Source organism: Mercenaria mercenaria, chromosome 10 (assembly GCF_021730395.1).
Source record: "Mercenaria mercenaria strain notata chromosome 10, MADL_Memer_1, whole genome shotgun sequence".
Taxonomy (NCBI): Eukaryota; Metazoa; Mollusca; class Bivalvia; order Venerida; family Veneridae; genus Mercenaria; species Mercenaria mercenaria.
The window spans coordinates 45,980,819-46,005,648 of NC_069370.1; the positions used below are offsets into that span (position 1 = coordinate 45,980,819).

A 24,830-nucleotide genomic window follows, 5' to 3' on the forward strand; every position below is an offset into this window, starting at 1 on the left:
AAGAAAAGGAAAAATATGAAATCTCGTCATGTAGATAAAAATGGATAGTAGCTCAAGCATTGAAACTAAAGCTTTGTTTTGCAGGCCTTACTTTTTTCACAGTAGTAATGGAACCTTTCTTGATTCGCATTGACAAAAAAAATCAAAGTACTGAGAGGACTGATGGGGGCAATGCTTTGCATTTTCAAGACTTGATGTAACCCATTCATGTCAGGGAAGTACATGCAGGCATTATGTAATGCACTTGTGTGTGGCAAGAAATGATGTGGTCACAACTTTTACAGTACATAAAAATAAAATTTATTAACTTTGTGTACACTTCTATATTTTGTTCTAAAGGTAAAGATGAAAAGATCTAGTCTTGTTCAATAGCAGTTGTTCATTGACAAACAAAAACCTTTCATTTCCAGGTTTGATAAAATAAAAAAGATAAAGCTATACAATGTATTTCAATTTCTTCAATACTTCTGTTTGCTCTCTATGTCCGGACATCATGTGTTCTTGACAGTCTAACAAAAACAGGCAAATTTTGTAACACTTTATGAAAGTTTGGAAAGAAAGTCAAAATATTCCACTGTGAAAGTTTAAAGGAACAGGATTTCCTTGAACCGACATTGAAAAAAAACTAGACTACGTATTCTAATGTGTACAATACTTATCAATTAAAAAGTCAGGAATGTTTTTTGTTACAAATAAGCATCATTTTAATAAGAAGTCGTCATACGTAAAGACACAAACACATCTATATTTTTATAGGTCTACCTTTTTCCATTCCAACTATTGCTAAAATTCAGTAACTGTTTTCTTAAAAACATACATGACATATGATTATTCATATTGTTTGCTATGTTTGTCGATCTAAATAACATTGTCTGTTTCAATTTTAGATTATTTAATATACACCTGTATTTCAAACTATCAATATCATAATATAAGAAATACATTAAACACTATGAAAACCGTGATTCGTCATATCAATGAACCTACCGAACTGGCGTATACAGTTAGGTTCGAGTAATTAGGATACAAAACGCCCGTGGAAAAACCATTTGCACCCTCAGATAGATGAAATATATTAAACTGGTAATATAAATGTACATCTGCAGGGATAATTACCAAGAAAATGAGGCCAAAATATAACGGGCACCTGCGGCAAGTTATCATTGCGGAATGACGAATTACCTACTATAGCTAAAATTACTCGGTCTGAAAAATGATAAAATACCTATATGTACGCGCAATTATAACAGTATTTAGCGCACTCTTTACGTTAAACGATATTTTTCCTGCAGATAAATACCAATTTGATCAGCGTATATGGCGTTTTTGATATAAAAATCTGGAATGAATTTTTTTCTTCGGTCTTTTTTCAATGATTTCCCGAACATTATATGTTAAACACGTCATATACATAATGTTCTGATCTTTGGACTAAAGAATCGGGCACATGTTCAGTTTAGGAAATGCCGTACTTTTCCAGAATAAGCGCGTTTCTATTGGCCCTATAGTTAGGTCGGATTTCTGGAAAAAGTAAAAAAATATCTCCCCTGATTTGCGGTGGTGTTGTGGTTGCTATTGAAATTACTGCATGCCCGCAAGATTCTGATGCCATAACTTTTGACAACATCTCCATGGATACAGACTTTCCCTAGATGACATGTATATTCAGGATGCTCTCTCCAATTCACAGTGCATATCCATATCGACAGACTCTTTGCGAAATCTACTATATCGGCGGTTTCTTTGCGTCGGCACCGGCTATTCTTTGCCTTAAACAGTGTCCAGGTTGGTATGGGAGGCGAAAAATCGAGCTGCCATCCGTGATCATAGGTATGCTGCTCAAAACTATGTAGAGCGCGGAACATTAGAATGTCTTTTCTATATTTTGTAGTGTTTACTTTTTAATTATCTGACTTTTTATAACTGCCAACCTGTTTATAGCAAAGAATCGCCGGTGCCGACGCAAGAAACCGCCGATAAGCATATTTCGCAAAGAGTCCGCCGATATGGATATGCACCGTGCAATTGCGTATTAAATTTTAGAAACTATTTGAAATTCAATTCATTTTTATGCAACTTGTGTGGACAAGACATGTTGATTAACGATTTACAGCTGATTTCGAGATCAAAATATATAATTATAGGCCTATAATATACAATCACGAATAAGGACGGTCCGACCAAGCACATAAATATGCCTTTAAGCTTTAAAATGTTCTTAATACAAATGTAGTTGGTGTAAAACAGAAGTAATCTGTTCATAGTTGATTTTACGAATTCAAACAATGAGAGAAAAAACCTACTGCTGATTATTAGATTAGATAATATGATAATTATAAAAGATCAAACTGTCAAATTAATCCCCCAACCCCCACCACCCCGAACCAAATAAGTCATAAATTCAAACTGACGAATAAGTAATGAATTTTTTCTACCTATTCTATTTCAAGTAAAACACTGTTTTTTATTTTATTTTTGTTTTTATTATTTTTTTATATAGTATTAATTTTTATGAATAACATATCTCTTGAAAATATTTTCTTATACATGCGAAAAGTATTTCATTTCAGCACTGTATTTTCTGAATTAATATTTTAGAAATAACACCTGCACGGAAAAGATAAAAAGATATTTTAACATAATGCGAATCGGGATCTATAGGATGTTGCCGCATATTTATAGATTCGCCTACTGATAAACGGTACTGATCGCCACAAACTGATAAAGTTTCTCCATAATACACATCCACAACGGTGTCGAGGCAATCAATAATCTATCGGCTTATCAGTGGCGTTGCAAGTCCTTAGTAGTTGCTATTTTCACGCAGAATCAAGAACACATTTTTTGAGCGTACTGAAACTAGTTATTGAATTTCAGAATAGGTCACATGATCAAAACAAGTGTCGGTTTCATAATCGATCACGTGATCAAATCAAGCGTCTTTATTATTTAATCATATCTGGATCAAAAATATAATTGCAAAATGCAATATTAAAGTTATGTTTGGTAAATACTTTGGAACTTGTTCTCTTTGTGTTGTCAGGTTGGTCATAAGCTCGACAAGAAAATTGAAAGACGGTTTGTTAAATCTGGGGGCATTGCCCCCAACAACCTCACGACAGAATTTGTAGTGTTTCCTGCACAGTTTTTACTTCTTAATTGTTTAGAGATTATATCACCAAAGACAAAATACTAGAGCTTATCAAATTTAGTCGACAACATTCGGTCAGAGACTATAAAAGATGAACAAACATAATCAAGTATGTTTTTACAATTTCAGTCATTGAATAATTAATATGATCAGTTAAGTTAAAGAACTAGTCGTATTGTATAATTTATCCTAAAAATGACAGTGATGCTTTTCTCTCCGCTCCTTTCGTTTTATCTTGAATTTTTACCTCCAGTTCTGTCCCACCAAAAAGGAAACTGATACCAACATCACGTTTGCAACCATTTGTTGTTTCTGGTATCGGTATCTCTACTTCACCTAGTTTCACACAACCTTCATCTGTTATTAGTTCCGGACAGCGTTCTTTTGTGCAGTATATACCAAATGACATAGCCGTCTGTTCTCGGTAGATTGGATAAAATATCTGTTCTTCTTGCCGTTCACCAACTTTAACCACATCTCCAGCACGAACATGAACTTGAAAAATATCATCGCAATATGTTTTTCCTTCTGCGATAAATGTATTTGTTTTGCGATGCGTACAGGTATCTCTTTTCCTATGAGAAGAGTCACTTCCATAGGTATACTTGCAAATTCTTTCCGCAATGAGTGCTGGGTTATGACCAAACAGTACCGCTCCTTTCAATACAGCAAGTCCCGCATCAGTTGGAACGACTATTTTTCTGTCTGGAAAATGGGTTTTAATTTTTTCCTGAAGTACCGACGATTCGGAAAACCCGCCTACCATCAATATTGCTTCGCAATCTTGTAATTGCGACTGAACAAAAAGAGATTCCATATGAGCAGTAATGCTTTTCACTGATTCTTCAAAGAATCCAATCATTACAACTGGGTCAAGTCTTAGTTTGTCTCCGGCAAGCTGTACTCTGTCCCGATATCTCGACTGCGATATTTTGACTATGACATTTTTTCCCGTGACCTCCGTAGCTTGATCGATCAGAGCTACAGGTATTTTGATAGATGTTTGTCTGTCACTATTCAACTTAGCCTCTCTTTTCTTTACTTCAAAATTTCTCAAGAGATCCAGATAATCTTCCATCGCATTGTCTCTGAACTTTTCCAACACCCCTTCACCTGTTTAACGCAAAATGAAAAAAAAAAGCAGTTTGAATTTTTCTTCATTCTGACTAATTGTGATAGAAAAGAAGCTAAAAATCACCTACGATTTTTTCATGCTATTAAAATTAGGTACTTTTCTACATTTTATGGATGTTCGATTTATGCAAAACATACAAGATCAAATTAACTAGACTTTACAGACGCCTCTTTAAATTTCCGTCCTAAATTTCATTCTGTCTCGGAAAAATATTAAACATGCGTTTCAATAATTTTTAAAGATTGTTTATTCCAGTTAAATGATCATTTGAAACTCAATGTTGCATTCAACATGTCATGTTATGGATTATTTCCCTCAATAGCTATCAGTTTTAACATTTGAAACAAAAGTTTTCACCACAACGTATTTATACTGTTGTAACAAATTTCCTTTTGCCAGCTAAATAAATACTCATAAAGGTTGCATAGTTATGAAAACTATACTCGATTAAAAACTGTTTGTAAAAAACTGCTACCTGTTATTTCACAGAGAAAATTTTCAAATGCTTGATCGACTTTTGTTCCACCCCAGTCACCACCAGTGGCTTTGTGAATTTCTCTCAGGATTCCATTAGGCATGATTTCATGTACTGTGATATCTACTGTTCCACCTACAAATAAGAGAATTCATGGCAGTAGCTAGTTCAACCGCCCGTATAGTTGGCCACTGAAATGGTTGAAACTTTACATTTGGTATTCAAATTAACCTTCCTTTGAATAGCAAGCACAACAAAGTGAGATACAAGAAAACTATCAAAATGGACTGTGGAATGTTAGACCCAATTATCAAATCATGCCTAAAATGTCTACAGGGGCACCTTGGGTATTTCTGTACCATTAAAACACTAGAAAGTAACGCCACGGCGTACTTGGATTCTGTATTGATATATTTTCTGGTCGTTTGGGATCATAAAGAGATAGACCCTAAATTGTTCAAAGATATGCTTTCAATAAAGTTTAGAAATTGATTTCTAAGTCCTTCAAGTGACAAAAATGATTTTACATATGTGAAATTTATGATATTTTTGTTAATATCAATAACAGAAATTTTAATGTGTAATTTAAAGTTGCGATCTGCAAAGAATATCAACTCTTGCGGTAGGCTACTGTACTTCACTGTAAATCAGCTGTGGAGAGAGACACGTGATTAAATCGTCGTGCAGGGTTGTGCCTCATTATTTTATAAACTAATTAATTAATTACAATTATTTTGCAATCTTTTCAATTAAATTACAATTAATTACTTGGTTTTGGGACAAATAATTAATTAATTACAATTATTGAGGACAAGTAATTAATTATAATTAATTTTCATCAAATCCTGTAAATGTCTACTTGTATCATGTAACAAAATAAAACGATTCAGTGCAGCCAAGTTAGACTGGCTCCCGTCCCTGTGTTTGTTCTTATTTACATATATCAGTTTTCTTCATTAAGAGGGAAGTAACTCCAGAAGGGTGTCTCTACATTGAGATTTTTTATTGCCCCTGGCTCCGAACATAGGTTGTATGGTTCAGCCATCAGATAAAATTGTGCTATTTTAGAGGCGTACAATTTTCTTATAAAATGTTTCCAGTATTTATATAAAAATAACCATGCAGCCAGGGAGCCAGGCTACAGCCAAGTTCAAGGTGTCCCTAAGCAAACCAGGCTAATGATGTATTTTCTACAAGTTGGGCCATTTGGCCTGTGTATATGAAGTGGCATACAGAAATTTATCACTCTTCAGTTATATAAAATCATTTTATATTGATAAACAGTACTGGACATACTTGTATGACAGTAAAATTTGTAGGCAGTTGAACATTCGAATAACCAATTACATACTAGTTGCCAGTCTGTTATTCAAAATGTATTGGCAAGTTTGATTTACTCAGAACAAAACACAGTGTAGCAAACATCGATGTGGCGACATTGGTTTATCAGTTTTCATTTCGCAAGAATATCCAACTGCTTACTGGAAGGAAGTTAGTTATTAAATTTTTGGAAAAAAAAAATCAGAACCTCTTTTAAAGGGATCACATTTTAATCATATTAGGCTTAATTTGCTCTTAGATTCTTTCAATATATAGAACAGTTTTCAAAACATTCCGGTGAGCCAGTTGCCAATTTGCGTGCGAATAACCAACTACCTACTGCCGACATTTTTCAGGAAGTTAATCATTTGGCCGAAAATGATAAAAGCATTCATTTAAACCTTTGTTTTGTACTTAGATATTAATATTTATCACTTTAAATGCATTCAGTAGTCTTCGTAACGACCAAGGGAGCATTTGCCAATTCGCGACATGTTTCAGAAAATCTTATTTTCAGACAAAAAACAAAAGTGGCATTCAATTTAATATTTGATTTCTTTTTACATCTCAATATCCAGCACTTTCAATATATAGATCAGTCTTCGGAACACTCAGGAGAGCCTGTTGCCAATTCGGGCGCGAATAACTATGGTAGGTAGGCAGTTAGTTATTCGACATTTTTCAGAAAATCATTTTTTTGTCGACAATGATATAAAGGCATTCAGTTTAAACCTTGGTTTGTTCTTGAATATTAATATTTATCACTTTAAAGTTTAAATGCATGCAGCAGTCTCAGCAAGTACTAGTGCAGCCAGTTGCCAATTCGCGACATGTTTCAGAAAATCTTTTTTCAGACATAAAACAACAGAAGCATTCAGTTTAATATTTTATTTGTTTTTACATATCAATATCCGACACTTCCAATATATAGATCAGTCTTCGGAACACACGGAAGAGCCAGTTGCCAATTCGCATGCAAATAACTCACTGCCTTTCGGTAAGCAGTTTGTTATTCGACCTTTTTCAGGAAGTCAATATTTCGGGCGAAAATGATAAAAGCATTTAATTTATCCCTTGTTTCGTTCTTGAATATTAATACTTATCCATTTAAATGCATGCAGCTGTCTCCGCAAGGACCAGGGGAGCCAGTTGCCAATTCACGAAATGTTTAAGAAAAAACTTTTTTTCAGACATAAAAGAATAAAATCATTCAATTTAACATTTAAATTGTTCATTCATATCAATATCCGACACTTTCAATATATAGATCGTCTTGGAAACACTCAGGAGAGCCAGTTGCCAATTCGAGTGCGAATAACCAATTGCCTACTGGTAGAAAGTCAACTGTTCGGTCGAAAATGATTATAACATACATTCTACCCCGCATTTTGTTTTTAAACAGTAAAATTACAAATATCTTAATTGATTCCAGTAGCTCAATCAATGGTATTTATAAACAAACTTATGAGAGCTTAATCAACCTTGGAAAAGTCAAATGCGAAACTGTATCCATATGGCAGCAAATCACAAAAGTAAAAATTCTCAGAAAAACAAACCTGCAGGTCAATTTCAATAATACTGTTCATGAAATAGAGTTCAAGTCATGAATTTACCCGACCAAGGAATCTTAGGTCATAAATCGACGGTGTTAATGGGGTTATTATGCATCAGAATGTTAAACAATGTATAGAATTCACCAACGCTGAACATCTCAGGTTAAACTGCCTAAATTCATTTCAGAACAGTTTCAAGGACATAGGGGAATTAACAGATTTTCAGTTAATGTCTGTCAAATCAGTTGCTCAACCCATGAGAAAATTAACATTCAAAATCAGAAAAGATGTTGAAAACAAAATAGGTGAGTTAGAGAATTTAAGAACTTTCTACTCATGCATCGTACAACACAATATTGCACCACGGGTTATTCTCCTGGTTAACGAATGAAATGTTAAGTTGAATTATTTTATCACTTTTGACTGAAAAATTGATTTCCTGAAAATTGTCGAATAACCAATTGCCAACCAGTAGGCAGTTGCTTATCCACACGCGAATTGGCAACCGGCTCCCCTGAATGTTTTAAAGACCTAGTTATATATTGAAAATGTTGTATGTTGATATGTAAGATCAATTTAATTTTAAATTGAATGCTTTTATTCTTTCATGTCTGAAAAAAAAGGATTTTCTGAAACATGTTGCGAATTGGCAACTGGTTCTCCTGGATATAACGACAACCGCTGAGTTCGAGTGTAGGACAAAATCCCCTGCTGACAAAACCCCCTTCGCTCATTTTTGCATAGGCGGACAAAAAAACCTTCGCGTTTTTTACAAGGAGGACAAAAACCCGCTTTGCTTTTTTCACAAGGAGGGCAGAAAATGCGAAGGGGTTTTTGTTCTCCTTGTAAAAACACGAAGATGGTTTTGTCCGCCTTGTAAAATTCAGCGAAGGGGGTTTTGTCCTCCTTGTAAAAAAGATGAAAGGGGTTTTGTCCGCCTATGCAAAAGTGAGTAAAGGGGGTTTTGTTCGCAGTGGAATTTGTCCGAATCCCGCTGAATGCGTATGTTTCCTTTCTATCTTTTGAAAAAGATTCAAAAAAGGTTAGAGCATGTTTATTATAAGATACATTATTTTCATCAATTATACAATATTTTCTAAAGAAAATTAATGCAAATGACAGTTTTATGTGGCAACCACAATTAAAGTTATTACACACCAGAAATTTTATGCACCTTAAAGCTATAAGTGATGAAAGAATACAAAAGATGCTGACATCTTGTTATTTACAGCAATAGGTATTCATTATGACTACCTTACAGTGAGAAATTTCACCCAGCACTAATAGATGAGGCACAATAATTATGAATAATAAGATTTAATGTACAATAAAGGTGTTAGCATCTTGTTATTTACAGCAACGTAGGTATCCATTTTGACTACCTTACAGTGTGAAATTTCACCCAACACTAATAGATAAAGCACAATAATTAAGAATAATTAGATTTAATGGACAATAATTGGTCAAATCAGAGTCTGTAATGAATTAATTACAATTTTAATTGACCTTTTTCTCAATTAGTATTTATTTCAAATTTGTTAATTAATTATGATTAATTAAATCATAATTAGGCACAACCCTGTCGTTGAGACTTGACTTTTGTTGGAAATGACACGCTTTCCACTTGGTCAAATTGTAGAAAACATTATTATTCAACTCTACAATATTACACACTGTATTAGATCAATGGCAAACATCATATGAAACAGACAGAGCTAATACAAAACATAACTGAGCCAATATGAGAAAAACAGGGCCAATACGAGAAAAACAGGGCCAATACGGAATTCAAGCATTTTGATTGGTTCAAAAGAGAGGGCCAATACGGAGAAGCCACTTCCGTTAGATTTTTTAAAGATGCCAATTTGTTTTACATCAGAGTTATAGATTACATTTTTTTCACATTTTGACAAAAAAATCATCCAACATGTTCATTTAATAACCAAGTATGACTGAGCGGGATGTACGTCTTCAGAGATTACAACGGTACTTTCGCTTATTCGGTATTGTGTAAAATGCAAGTGTTTCCTGTCAGAAATTCTGGCAGTTGTCATGGAAAATAGTAAATAATAAGAAAATATGGAAACTCAGATTAATTAAAAGGATGAGACTTATCTTTAACAGACATTATGATAGTGTGGACTATTTGTGCAATGATAAATAGCGATTCAAGTGCTGGAAAGCGGATAAATAAATTGGCGAACAAGAGTGTCAGTTGTGAACTGCAAACAATTTCGGATAAGAATTAAACGAGGCATGGGACTATATAATATGTGCTTGGTTGGTTGTATTATCTTGATCAACACATATGTGTATAATTTTGTGTCTCGTTGTCTGCAGCCTAAAAGGAAATGACTTTTAAAGCAGTTTTTATCACAGTTCAAATGATAAGATACTCGCCAAAGAAAATAAATAGGAATTCCAAAAAATAAGGTAAGTTCTAGTTACTCTTGATTTTGTCGCATTAAAAATATCTCTCAAAATTATTCTCAAGTACCTACATACAACTCATTCTTTTTTACTGGCGAAAATGATCATGATTTCTAAAATACGTCTAAACAACTTGTCAAGATTTTACACCTGAACGTGCATAGCTGTCATAAGGTAACTCACAGGGTTCTTATACTGTTACCGCCAACAGTTGAAAGTTGAATAATAATATTATCATTAATCAAGCGATTTCATATTGGCCTAGTTATTTGTCCTCGGGCAGTCGTATTGGCCCTCGGCCTACAGCCTCGGGCCAATACGACAACCCTTGGACAAATAACAAGGCCAATATGAAATTGCTTGATTAATAACATTATATTATTAGCACTCTAGTTAACATTTTCCTTTTCGTGTTGACGATTTAGGTTCCTCATGGCCTTTTAGAATTGTTTGATTTATAGCGAAGAAAAGAAAATCTTATCAAAAATTACCATACTGCATTCAGGGCCTTTGAACAACCGCTAATGAATTATTTTGGTGTGCGTTCTCTTCTATTCCAGGTAGCTGCGATTATGTGGAATACATGTATGACTGATATAAGTTAAGCACTCCTTAGTAGATTAAATTTGTTGGCTGAATACAAATTAAAATCCACAATTTGTTTTAATAAATCGACATTAATGTGATATCGATTTTACTACGAACGTTGATACATTGACAGAGATTTAATTGAATCTACTGAACGATGCACTGTGATCATTTTACAAATCAAAAATAGAAAATTATTTTATACTTAAGTCAATCATTGATACAGTAGTTTTAACTAATTTACGTTCTTAAAGTAAACATTCACTTTTGACGGTCACTATCATATCTTTCAGTCTTACCAAGATGACTTGTTAACACACCGTACTCAAACACTTCTTACCTCCTGCATCTAGAATGAGATATTTGCTGCCAGATGGTAATTTTCCAAGTGAATTTTGAGTTCGTGTTGCAGGTAAATGTTGACAATATAAAGAAGCAGACTCGGGCTCTAAAGCAATTGTCACATTTTCTGACGATATTCCTGCCTGTATAAAAGGAAACTGCATCGTATTAACGTACAGAATATTGCAGTGTTTAGCGGCCTCCGCCAAAGTTTTTTTAGAAGTCACTTAGAGTTGCCCTTGTCCGTCCGTTCTTCCGTCCTGACCTCATGTCATCAACCCTCATGGGAATGTTATTCCGCATGTGAAGTTGTGCACCTGACGTTTGAATTGAGATTTCACACTCAGTCAGAACAGATCTATGGCCCTTGACATTGTCAAAAATGCATACAAAGGGCCTAAAAGTTTGTGCCTGTATCTCAAAAATTATTTGACCCAAGATTATGAGACATTACAGGAATATTATTCAACGTGTGAAGCTGTGCACCTTGAGTTTTGTTAGAGATTTTTCTCAGCTAGACCAGAGGAAGGACCCTTGACTTAGTTAAAAATAAAAGTGCATAAAATTTTTGCCGTACGTCTCCTAAAACGTATTTGACCTAGGGTCATGAAACATCATAGGAATATTATTATAAGATTCTATCACTGGTTGTAGGTGATGATGGGAATTTTCGGCCTCGAGGTTAACTGTTTAGGCGGTAACAAGGCTTAGTGCCGTGTAACCGCCTAAACAGTTACCCGAGAGCCGGATATTCCCATTTGCACCCATAACCAGTGACAGAATCTTTTTCTTGCATACCGATTTCAAGAAATAATAACAAAAATAAAATCAATCGAACGGCTTTCCTTTTAGAACTATTTCGTATAGACAAACGCGGGAAACCAACGTCCATAAACAGGAAAGACGCCATGACGTTTCAAAAACAAATAACAATGTTTAGTTCCGGTTTTGTTTTATCAGTTGCAACGTTACGTTATGAATTTTTGATAAAATAACGTGTTTTGAATCGATAAATATATCAGGAACAAGGAGGAACTGGCAAGGTATTTGATTTTTATTCCGTTTTTTTTTTTTTTATAAAATAGAAATTACTACATAAATCTGCTACATATATGTAGTCCGTTATATGTCATTATCAGCACGATAGTCATATTACACCCAGGGGTGTAATGGATTTTTCCAGCACCGATAGAAATACCGGAAATCCCCGTCTGGTACGCAAGAATATATCATTCAGCATGTGAAGTTGTGCACTTTGGGTTTTGTTCCTGATTTTGTCGGTCAAACCAGACTTACGGCACTTGTTTGTCAATAATATGCCTAAATGGCATATACATGTAGGTATGTGTTGCAAGTATCCCTAAAAGTGTTTAAGTAATTTTTAAATCTTATAGAATTGCTATATAGCATGTGGAGTTCTGCATCTGGTGTTCTGTTCGGAATTTCAATCAACCAGACTTAGTACAAATGTTCATAATGTGCCTAAAAGTATGTTTTGCATTTACTTAATATATTTCACGTATAGTCATGAAACCATGTAGGAATATCTGAATATACGTACATGAGCATTTCTTGGACATCCTCAGTTATGTGTTGGAATTGAAATAATATATCTCTTTTAGTAATTTGATCTTGAATAAAACCCGTTTGTCGTTCAGATGCGTATTATTATATGACTCTGGCTGCACCCTCGTGATTAACTTCCTCACATCTGAACTCCAAGCAATGAATTATTCAGCGACAAAGCGGAAAATGAGATAAATTATTTCTTGACTAAAATATTGATTTTTTTGACAAATGGTTGTTGCCAGATGTGATATTGAATTGTAACTGCAGCTCTTAGTCTATATACACAGTTTATATGGTAAGCAAAGAAAAACATGTCGATCTACATGTAGATCTTTATTTTATACTCTTCTGTGAAATACTGAAAGCTATCAGTGAACTAAAATTGATATTTTCACAGTTTGAAACAGTGAAAATATCATTTTTATTTTTCACTGGTACGGAACTACATTTGAATGCGAAATGATATGAATTATAAATGATAGAAAATTCCTTGCAAAATATTCTTCAGTAAAGGTAAAGATGTATAAAGGATCATAAATATTTACATTTTATCATAATAAAATGTTAAAGAAATCAGAAAACGTAATAGAACTATTTATAGTTTTTCTACAAAGACATCCTGACGTCACGACATTATTACGTTATGGTGCGAAGCACGTGACGTTGCGCGGTCATACTGAATATATTTTGGTTAAAACCATTAAAAATGCATAAAATAAATAGAAAATTTGTTTGTTTCAGTGTAAGATCGAACTAAAATTCACTCGTGAACACCATAATTTACATTTTCGATCTTACACTGAAACAAACAAAAATCCTCTATATCATGATTCTATATAGCATTATCTTAATATGATAAAATATTTATGCGAAAGGTGAACATAATATAATCTTTAGATAAAACATCATAATCAAATTTTATGTGTGACCAAGATATGAAAATTTGTGGATTTCAAAGTGACCTGAACGAAGAAAGAAGTAACTGTCAATTGAAAAAGAATACTTTGTATATTAATAGATCTGTTAAAAAATCATTTTTTAAAATCTGTCATGAATATACGACAGTCAAAAACAGACCTAGTTTCTGTAAGAAATATAACATACACTTTCGGCAGCGTCCCTCATGAACTGTTTCGCGACATCATTCCATATAGCAGGCACAGTCAGTACCCAGTGAATATCTGTTTCCATCAGGTGTTGATCAAGAAGTTGCCTTTTAGACATATCCATTAGGTCATCTTTTAGGTATCTAATGGATAAACTGAAAACTGTCTTCGCTTGTAGCGCCTTCCCGGTAGCATCATCAATAGTAAAGTCCCGTCTGAGACCCTAAACATTAATGTTAACAGATACTAGTAATATAATGATGTGTATGTAACTTTCAAACGTAAAAAAAGTTGTTTTGTATGATGTAATTTTATTTAAGGTAACTTGACATGGACAACCAAGATGGCGTCACAAAATTAGGGTTGGTCAAATTATTTACTCCTATAGACGATATGCTGCTACAGAGTTATAAAGATGCATTTTAATCATTTAAAACACACATATACAATTGTAAAAATGCATTTAATTTATAACAATATAAAATCAAATATTCTGAAAATCACCATGAAAACTAGTCAATTTTTGTGCACATTTTGCAGAAAAGTTATGTATCCAAACTGACAATAATTTATATCCTCATATCTTTGAATATGTCCTTCAGGTGCTCCACCTACGAACAAAAGAACTTATCCACTGAGTTTTATGCTATTTGCTCTGAAATTTCATCAGTAAATTATAAATTTCAATATTTTACACCCTAAAATGTTGAAACCTGCCTGCAGTATGAGGGTCATTAAAAAAATTCAAAGTACATGTAAGTTTACTTTGTCCATATTTCTGAGACTTTATATCCTTACATATTAAGAGTTTTGAGTGATGTGTTCATTTCTTAGTAACTTTACATTGTTTGTATTTTAATTTTATAAAACGTTTACAATCTTTTCAATCTGTGTCCTAGTTCAAATGTGTTTGCTACTGTTTGAATAACCCTCAATGTCAAAAATATACTGAGCCAGTTTAGATGAGGATTTCTGCATTTGAACATGCAAGGGTCATAAAACATAATGTAATATACCCAAAATCAGCTATGTTTGGGCTCACTTTCCGTTCATAGGACTGGGTGAGTTTTACGATAAACTTATTTTTGGACTTGCATAGCCCCTTGTTACTGAATTTATTTGCAACAAAATATTGAAATTTATAATTTACTGATGAAATTCCAGAGCAAATAGCATAAAACTCAGTGGATAAGTTCTTTTGTTCATAGGTGGAGCACCTGAAGGACATATTCAAAGATATGAGGATATAAATTATTTTCAGTTTGGATACATAACTTTTCCGCAAAATGCGCACAAAAATTGACTAGTTTTCATGGTGAGTTTCAGAACATTTGATTTTATAATTTTATGAATTAAATGCATTTTTACAATTGTTTATGTGTGTATTACTGATTAAAATGCATCTTTAGACTTCTATAGCAGCATATTGTCTATTCGAGTAAATAATGTGACCAACCCTAATTTCGTGACGCCATCTTGTTTGTTCATGTCAAGTTACCTTAAAAGAGCGTGTCCGCCTGATATCATACTCACCTTGGACTGGATAATTTTCGCGCTATATTTATCGTGCGTTCGATAGCCACGAACGCCACAAAACAGCTTGGTTAGAAACTTTATAAACCTTTTTAATTGTATTTTAATGGAACAAAAATATTCAGAATAATATAATCGTTCGCTTTGAATCAACATAAGAAAATAATATACATTGAAAAACAAAACAGCTTAACTCACAATTTTGTCAAACAGCTGCATTTTAAATCTTTTGAAGAAGTACCACTCTTTATGTTTTTGGTCTTCTGCGAGTTCGGCATATTTTGTCTCCGCATCAAAACCAAAACTGTCTATAGTTTTACCATCCGGTTTGATCAATATTGTTGTAGGGCCTGCAACATAATGAGATATATATATATATATATATATATATATATATATATATATATATATATATATATATATATATATATATATATATATAGCCTATATATACTACGTAAAGAACTAAAACATTCAGACCGAAAATTAACTACATGCAGTTAATGACAAACCAGTTCACCTATTAAGATAAAACAAAAGTCAGAATAACAAAGATAAAGGGGTGCTAGAGGTTAAAATGTTCCTACTAATCCTTTTATGAATTAAAGTTCTTATAAATGAATCTAAACAGGAAAAAAGTCACTAGAGCAGTAAACATGTTCATTGTTGTTTTAGTCTCCACGTTGGTTGAAAACTCTTGTCAGTAACTATCCAGTTTGTCTTCTCTTGTATCAATAAGTTATTATAATCATGTACCATATAATTTCCGTTTAAACATGTTTATAAAATTTATACAATTGGCAGCAAAGGCACACACAGTTTGTTAGTGTTACAAACGCTAACGAAATAGTTTTCCAACTTTCCCCTTTAGTACTAATACATTTCGTCAATATAACGTATTTCTGCTGTGAGTTTGTTTTTCAGGCTCAGATTACTGTTTACTTTTACGAAGTCCAAGACATGCCAACGTACAATACGTCAGGCACCGACCGTATCATGCAGCGCTGTTCTACATTTACACAAACAATTTTCCGAACAATTATTTTATTAAATGAAACGTTATAGTGGGCCAACATTTTAATATTCGTCTATAAATATAAAAAGCAGTGAACATTTTGAATTTCTTTACAGTTTAAATCGCAACTTATGTCTCAATTGTCCTTTGTTTAAGTGAGCATAAAACATTTTGTAAGTGACACTTTGTTTTGATAAAGACGATACAACACTTGCATCATACAAATATTAATAAAATAACGCTCATAATTCTAGATTGTCCTAATGTACCTGCAGAAAATATTCGTTATCCATATCTTATATTGGTGTTACATGGATTCAGCTGCAGCAACCTCTTAAAGCAGACCTTGAATAATAATGAAAAAAGATAGACAATTCACATCTATCTTTTGCACTGGATGTGTCTTAGTTTAAGAGGTTCTTGCCAACTTTGGAAATGCCATTAGTGAATGGAAAAGTGCAAGTTGCTTCTAGTCCATTACTTGTAAATCTTGTTCAAAGTGAAGTGAAGATCCAACTATTTCATGGGTATTTTCCATCAGCTATGAAAATCAAATTATTGATAGTACAGTACTGATGGAAGGAGATTTATGTTAGTACGTATATGAAAAAAATCCATTTCAAAATGGCACAACTGCTAACAGCGCATTGATAGTTAGAAACCCAATATATTATTATGTAGGATTTGATTTGTCTAACCATATCATCAATATGATACTGCGCTTTGGTGCTATATTCAGTTATGCAATCAAATCCCCTGTAAAGTGAAAAGGCATGCAGCCGATAGTTATTCGCAGTAAATTACTGCGCCATTTGTTTATATTCAAAATATGTTGAACTATTTTTTGTACTGGGCATGAGTTTTTATCATGTCCACGGCTGCCTCAAAGGTGGTGATAGAGTAGGCCAAATTTTCCGGTCTGTAACAGTAATGACGTTAGAGGCGGTAAATTATTCCGCATTGAACTACATTATACAGCGAATAGATACGAAATGGTTACGAGACAGTCTATTCCTGATTACATTCTGTGCGGTTACATAGAGCACTTCCAAAAATCATGCATCTTGTCAGTTTCATGGTTATCAGCTTAAAATATGGGCTTCTGCTTTTATGCGTTGTCGCTATGCAATATCGCCAGTTACGATCTCCTGCTGCAACACCAACGAAATTAATTTACGGTTATTTCCCATCCCAGACGTATACATTGTTCTTTAGAATGATATATATTTCTGAAATTTGTTATTGTAAACAACAAAATCTAACTCTGTGAAGGGTACGACACAAAATACGATTTCAACACTCAGATGAAAGATATTTCATGCAGCATGTGTATCAAAGTGTATCAGAACTATTAAAAAATTCTAAAGGTATCACATTGAAAGTTTACTATAAATTTCATTAAGAAAAAAAAAATCATTAAAACACAGCAATATTGACGTGAAGTCACATGTTACTTGACGCCATAAAATCGCCGAAAAAAGTGCTACCATATTTGATTTATAAATGATAAAAAAGGCATATCATAATTAAATTATACAAAACAGAATGGTGTTACGTTTAATTATTACTTTCTTGGCCCGCAATTAATCATATGACCACTACGCATTTCTAAACTATTCGCATTACAAGTAAACCCTTGCTGTGCCCTGATATCACACTTGGTCAAATTGACATCACACTTAGCAAGTATTTTGGGTCTTACGACAAGAAATAGTAATTCCCTATTTCATTCACTTTTTCAAGTTTTTGTTTTATTAAATAAAAAGACATATTAAAGTCGACACAATATAAAGCAGAACCGTGTTTTAATAGATATTTAAACACTTCATCTAATTATATGCCTGAAAGAATAATTTACTTGGGCTAACCCTATGCCCTCGTGAATTATTCAACAGGTGTATATACCTTTTCGTTTAAATATATAAATAATTATCACTTTTTAAATATCATCTATTTACTATTTACAGTGTATGTTCTGTTCTGTTCAATCTTGATTTTATTTTGCTGCCTTTAATGTATTTCTACGGTGGTATGTTTAGAACATGCAATTATTTTTTTTAGGATTAAATTATCTTGAGCGATCAACATCTTATCTCGTGCGCACGACATGTTATCTTGAGCGATCAACATCTTATCTCGAGCGATCAATATATTATCTTGAGCGATCAACATCTTATCTCGAGCGATCAACATCTTATCTCGAGCGATCAACATCTTATTTCGTGCGCACGACATCTTATCTTGAGCGATCAACATCTTATCTCGAGCGATCAACATATTATCTTGAGCGATCAACATCTTATCTCGAGCGATCAATGTATTATCTTGAGCGATCAACATCTTATCTCGAGCGATCAACATCTTATCTCGAGCGATCAACATCTTATTACGTGCGCACGACATCTTATCTTGAGCGATCAACATCTTATCGCGAGCGATCAACATATTATCTCGAGCGATCAACATATTATCTTGAGCGATCAACATCTTATCTCGAGCGATCAACATGTTATCTTGAGCAATCAACATATTATCTTGAGCGATCAACATCTAATCTCGAGCGATCAACATCTTATCTCGTGCGCACGACATCCTATCTTGAGCTAGCAACATCTTATCTTGAGCGATCAACATATTATCTTGAGCGATCAACATCTTATCTCGTGCGCACGACATTATATCTCGAGCGATCAACATATCCTCTTGAGCGATCAACATATTCTCTTGAGCGAGCAACATATTATCTTGAACGATCAACATTTTATCTCGAGCGATCAACATATTATCTTGAGCGATAAACATATTATCTCGAGCGATCAACATCTTTTCTCGGTCATCTTTTCAATATTATATTAAGGACCTTTGTGTGAATTCAGATCATTAGTAAAAACATACGGCTGCCACCGTTTGTTTTTGTTCCGATTATACTTATAACCGTTTCACATGTTTGCAGGGCTAGAACTGAAATTTGTTGCTTTTCTAATATGCAGTATGCATCATTGGTTATGTTCATTTGATTTTGAAGGAAGGATGACCAATTATATGCATTGCTCTCCCAAATGATGTGATAAACTTGTACATGTACTTGTGGGAAGTTTAAATAACAGCGGAATAGGCGGGACCCTAATGGCCTTAATATATATAAATAAGATGTCGTGCGCTCGAGATAAGATTTTGATCGCACAAGATAAGATGTTGATCGCTCAAGAAAATATGTTGATCGCTCGAGATAAGATGTTGATCGCCCAAGATAATATGTTGATCGCTCGAGATACTGAGATGTTGATCGCTCAAGATAATATGTTGATCGCTTAAGATAATATGTTGTTCGCTCGAAATAAGATGTTGATCGCTCAAGATAAGATGTCGTGCGCACGAAATAAGATGTTGATCGCTCGAGATAAGATGTTGATCGCTCAAGATAACATGTTGATCGCTCAAAATAATATGTTGATCGCTCAAGATAAGATGTCATGTGCACGAAATAAGATGTTGATCGCTCGAGATAAGATGTTGATCGCTCAAGATAATATGTTGATCGCTCAAGATAAGATGTCGTGCGCACGAAATAAGATGTTGATCGCTCGAGATAAGATGTTGATCGCTCAAGATAATATGTTGATCGCTCAAGATAAGATGTCGTGCGCACGAAATAAGATGTTGATCGCTCGAGATAATATGTTGATCGCTCAAGATAAGATGTCGTGCGCACGAAATAAGATGTTGATCGCTCGAGATAAGATGTTGATCGCTCAAGATAATATGTTGATCGCTCGAGATAAGAGGTTGACTGCTCAAGATAATATGTTGATCGCTCAAGATAATATGTTGATCGCTCAAGATAATATGCTGATCGCTCAAGATGATATGTTGATCGCTCGAGATAAGATGTCGTGCGCACGAGATAAGATGTTGATCGCTCAAGATAATATGTTGATCGCTCAGTATAAGATGTTGATCGCTCGAGATAAGATGTTGATCGCTCAATATAATATGTTGATCGTTCGAGATAAGATGTTGATCGCTCAAGATAAGATGTCGTGCGCACGAGATAAGAAGTTGATAGCTCAAGATAACATGTCGTGCGCTAGAGATAATTTAATCTTAAAAAAAAATAACATATGTCCTAAACATACCACCGTATATTTCACATTTGCATGCATACAAAACTGGGTGTACCAGATTTGACCTCAGTACTTCTCTATATGTTTTCTGTGTACAGTCCACTCTTTGTTAACCAGGTTTTTCAAAAAAAAAAAAAAAAAAAAAAGAAACTGATTACTAGATTGCCGAATGTCGTTGCCCGGGCGGGCTGGCGGCGTCAACTTTTGGTTTCCGCTTAATAACTTGTGGGGAGTGACCGATTTAAATGAAACTTGGTATATAGGTAGCTTGTATAGAGACAGAGTTTGAGATCGCATATGAGGTCACTAGATTTAAAGTCAAGGTCAATGTAGGGATACTACACGTTTTTTTGTATATTAACGTGTGCAGAAGCCCGCGGGATTGTTTGGTCGGTGGAACGGAGGGACGTTGGATCAAATTCCATTGAGATCCAAAAACATGTTTTTCTTTTATTTGTAATAAAAATATTATGTTAATGTAATTTGGTCAAGGTCAAGGTCACAGTTACTAAAAATAGATTTTTTCTCAATGTTATCATCAAAAATGTGGTTTCCACTTTATAAATTTAGTTTGGACTTACTTTTTTGCCACCAAAATTTGTGTACAGCAAGCTTATCTGAAAAATTAGCTTTGAATTATATTTGGGTTCACTGTTACTAAAAACAAAAAATGGCTTCTACTCAATATCTTTGATGCAATGAATTCCCAGTCCAATACTACCACTTTATATTTTTCGCAGTAGCGAACTATGGCAAGTCTATATCTGCATGTAGTTCTCGTGTGGGTATCGGTGTTTAACATTATCGTATTCGCATTAACCGTTAATTATAGGCTATAGCATTTATTTTTATCCATTGGTATCCAAGAAATTACTAGAAGTGTTAAAGACCCACCACGACCTAGTGGTTTACTTTTTCCTCCCACATGAACTAGGTGCAAATAATTCTGGTAATACTGGTATAATTTTTAGATATTCTACAAGATGACAGGTGGACAATCTAGGCCCTATTTTCACAACTTCATCTGCAAACTTATTCAGTCATTCTCTTCTCAGTATATATTTTTTTAAACATAGAATAATAAGTATCTTTCACTGTAGAAACAAAGTGTGGTCTAAACTCACCTTAATCACAGTGTCCAACGTATACGTTGCATTTACGGCGGGTACGCTAAATAAATGGTATATTGTACGTTCCATTACCGGCATTCCCTGTTGATTTTGTCAACATCCTATGTGGTGCGGTAAGAAAAACTACTCATTTTCATTTAAATTTAACGAGTTTAAAGAAACGATATATTCAGTACGAGCTGCAGATCATTCAAGCTCCCCATGGTAATGTGATTTTGGTCAGTAATTCTCTAGTTTCTTCAAACATTCGAGTTAACTGACGTGTGAAGTCGGTTTCGGACGTTCACTTTCTGGTTCATTTTCTGTCTCTTAAAATCATTCTGTTGATTTTTCATCTGTTTAACGCGAGAATAGTATAACAATTTATAAATAAAAATATATATCATGGCGTAAATTCATGTTTTAGGGGAGCTTTATGCCAAAATTAACGATGTACGCCCTATAAAACGGCGCGTCTACAGAAGTACGCCACATAAAAAGGCCGTTATATTTATAGCAACTGATTACGCATGTCTTCACTCGCATCTATTCTTTCATTTTATTTACACGTTTTAACAATTATAAACGGTTTTGGAATTACATAATGTAATAACAGTAATATTGATTATTCAAAAGATAAAATAAACATGCTTGTTTTGTATAAACAGTCCGGTATAGAATTGCCCGTCTAAGTTTTTACTTGGGAATCATGAACATTCCATATCTTTTCGTAATTTAATCTTCGGTGTCGTTACCTAAAACGAATTAAAAACTGAAAATGTATTTCACGAGTAACATAATGTCGTATTTTCAAGTAGAGTGCGGACAAAACGAATACTGCTAGAGTGAACATGGCCTGTAACTTCACAACCTGCCCCACGTCTGGGGTAGGTTGTGACAGTATGCGGGGTACTCTGTGCGGGGTACACCCTTACCTTTCAGTGTGATATAGCAGTATGAAAGTACATGGCATTTAACCTTAGGGAATGCTATGAGAAAACCAACATATTGGCTTTCAGCATGGATCCAGACCAGCTTGCATATCCGCGCAGTCTGGTCAGGATCCATGCTGTTCGCTTTCAAAGCCTATTGCAATTAGAGAAACCATAACCGAATAGCATGGATCCTAATCAGAATGCGCGCATGCGCATGCTGCCTGTATCCATACATCGCAAAGCCACTGTTTGTTTTCTGATGTTGCGGCTCAAATCTACAAATGAAAACAATTAAAAGTCGTTAAATATGTTACATGCACGTGAAATAATATAAGAATAAAATCAATGCCAATAACATTGCGTAATACTGAGACACCACTACGCCATCGTGTAATGTGTTTTCTACATATGTAATTATTTTCAGGATACGATTCTTTCGTAAGCTAACGTAAACGCCCGAAAATATTGGCGAAGATTAATGAGTGTCAGGTAAATGCTTACGGACAACTGACTGAAAATTATTATACATGATATCTAATTGTGAATGTAGCTCTACAAACACAGTTATTTCATATATTTAGTCAAGTTTTTTTCTATTTGATAACCTTCGACATTAAAATTAATATTTTAAAGAGACTATTTGCTGGGAATTTATCATAGTACGCAGTGGTGGGGTTTAAGTATCCTCCTCAGAAATTCCTTACAATAATGACAGTAACTGTTGCATTTTAGATAAAGTTAACGGCCTTTTTATGTGGGGTACTTTTGTAGACGCGCCGTTTTATAGGGCGTACATCGCTAATTTTGGCATAAAGCTCCCTTTAAATATGAATGTACGCCATGATATATATTTCAAATTGTAGCTTGTGATACTATTCTCGCGTTAAATCGATGAATGGTCAATAGAATGATTTTAAGAGACAGAAAATGAACCTGAAAGTGAACATCCGAGTTCAAACCCGACTTCACACGTCAGTTTACTCGAACGTTTGAAGAAACTAGAGAATTGCTGACCAAAATCACATTACCATGGGGAGCTTGAATGATCTGCAGCTCGTACTGAATATATCGCTTCTTTAAACACGTTGAACTTTAATGAAAATGAGTAGTTTTTCTTACCTCATTATACGGGATGTTGACAAAACCAACAGGAAATGCCGATAATGCAGCGTACCTACCATAAATGCGACGTATACGTTGGACACGGTGTTAATACATGGAGTACCGTGCATACTACTACATTAATTGAATGATATATTCAGACATAAGATACATTGTCTTAGCCTTATATCTGTTACTGTCAAATTGTAACTAGATACTTGTTATTTCTCATTTCTCCATACAAAAAAAATGTATAATTACCATCATGGAAATACAAAAGATTACAGTTATTTTGTGGTGTGTCTTTAAGGTAACTTGACAATAGCCACAACTGACCTTGACATTTTATAGGGAAAAATACAAGTATATATAACTCTCAAAATAAACTAAGTATTTAGAATTGAACCTAATACAAGAGCTGACACTATAAGTGACAAACGCCCCCGAAGTGTGTTCAAGAATGCTACAGTTGTCTGCGCAAAATATGCCAGAATAACGGTTAGGTATGAATCATTTTGCGACCAGAGAAAAAAGTTCTCCGAAGGTAACCTTGACCTTGGAGCTAGGTGGTCTGGGTCTTGAGCATGCCACGCCAACTCATCATAGGGAAGAACTGTGACAAGTAATTTTTGATGAATGGCAGAGTTATTGACCGGACAAGAAACATATAATGAAACTTTTGACTTCTAAGAATGACCTTGGCTTTGAAGCTAGGGGTCTTGGTCTTGCGCCTGACACGTCATCTCAGTATAGGGAACGTTTATGCCATATAATTTTAAAATCTCTTCATCGATGGAAGAGTTATGGAACGGACAAGAGACAGACCATGTAAACCGTTAACCACTAAATATGACATTGACTTTAAAGCTAGAGGTCTGGTTGTTATGCATGACACGTTTTCTTGTTATGGGGAATATTTAGGCTAAGTTATTTCGAAATTCCTTGATGAATGGCAGAGTTACGAACAGGACATGAAACAGACCCTATTAACCTTTGCCTTGACTTCTAAGTGTAAACTTGATCTTGGAGCAAGGGGTCTGGGTCTTTCGCGTAACACATTGCCTCATTATGGTAAACATTTATGCCAAGTTGTTTTAAGGTGATGTCACTTTTTGAATTTCCGGTGAATAACAAAAAACCAAGGAATATTCAGTTCTTTCCAAAAACCGTTATATCATGATTCAACTAAATAGTTTCCTTTGTCTACCAGAAAGGAACAATTCTTTTACCTTAATATTGAGATTTGGTACCTTTATAACAGACAATAAACTAAAACAATAGACATTCATATGTGATGTCGATGAGCTCAACAAAGCAATTTCAAGCACAAATATTAATGTGGAA

The 24,830-nt window shown here is 34.2% G+C and overlaps 1 protein-coding gene across 2 annotated transcripts in view; it reads right to left on the minus strand.

The window, feature by feature from the left end:
• Nucleotides 1–440: 440 nt before the first annotated feature.
• The window catches only part of LOC123561720 (heat shock 70 kDa protein 12A-like), a 33,275-nt gene continuing 8,885 nt past the window's right edge, over nt 441–24,830 (minus strand). For both annotated transcript variants that reach the window (XM_045354281.2, XM_045354279.2), the window contains exons 3-7: nt 15,401–15,552; nt 13,668–13,892; nt 10,993–11,137; nt 4,762–4,896; nt 441–4,264 (exon numbers count right to left, since the gene is read on the minus strand). In XM_045354281.2, the coding sequence (XP_045210216.2) occupies nt 3,336–4,264; nt 4,762–4,896; nt 10,993–11,137; nt 13,668–13,892; nt 15,401–15,552 (1,586 nt within the window). In that variant the 3' untranslated portion in view covers nt 441–3,335. The remainder of the gene's footprint in view (nt 4,265–4,761; nt 4,897–10,992; nt 11,138–13,667; nt 13,893–15,400; nt 15,553–24,830) is intronic.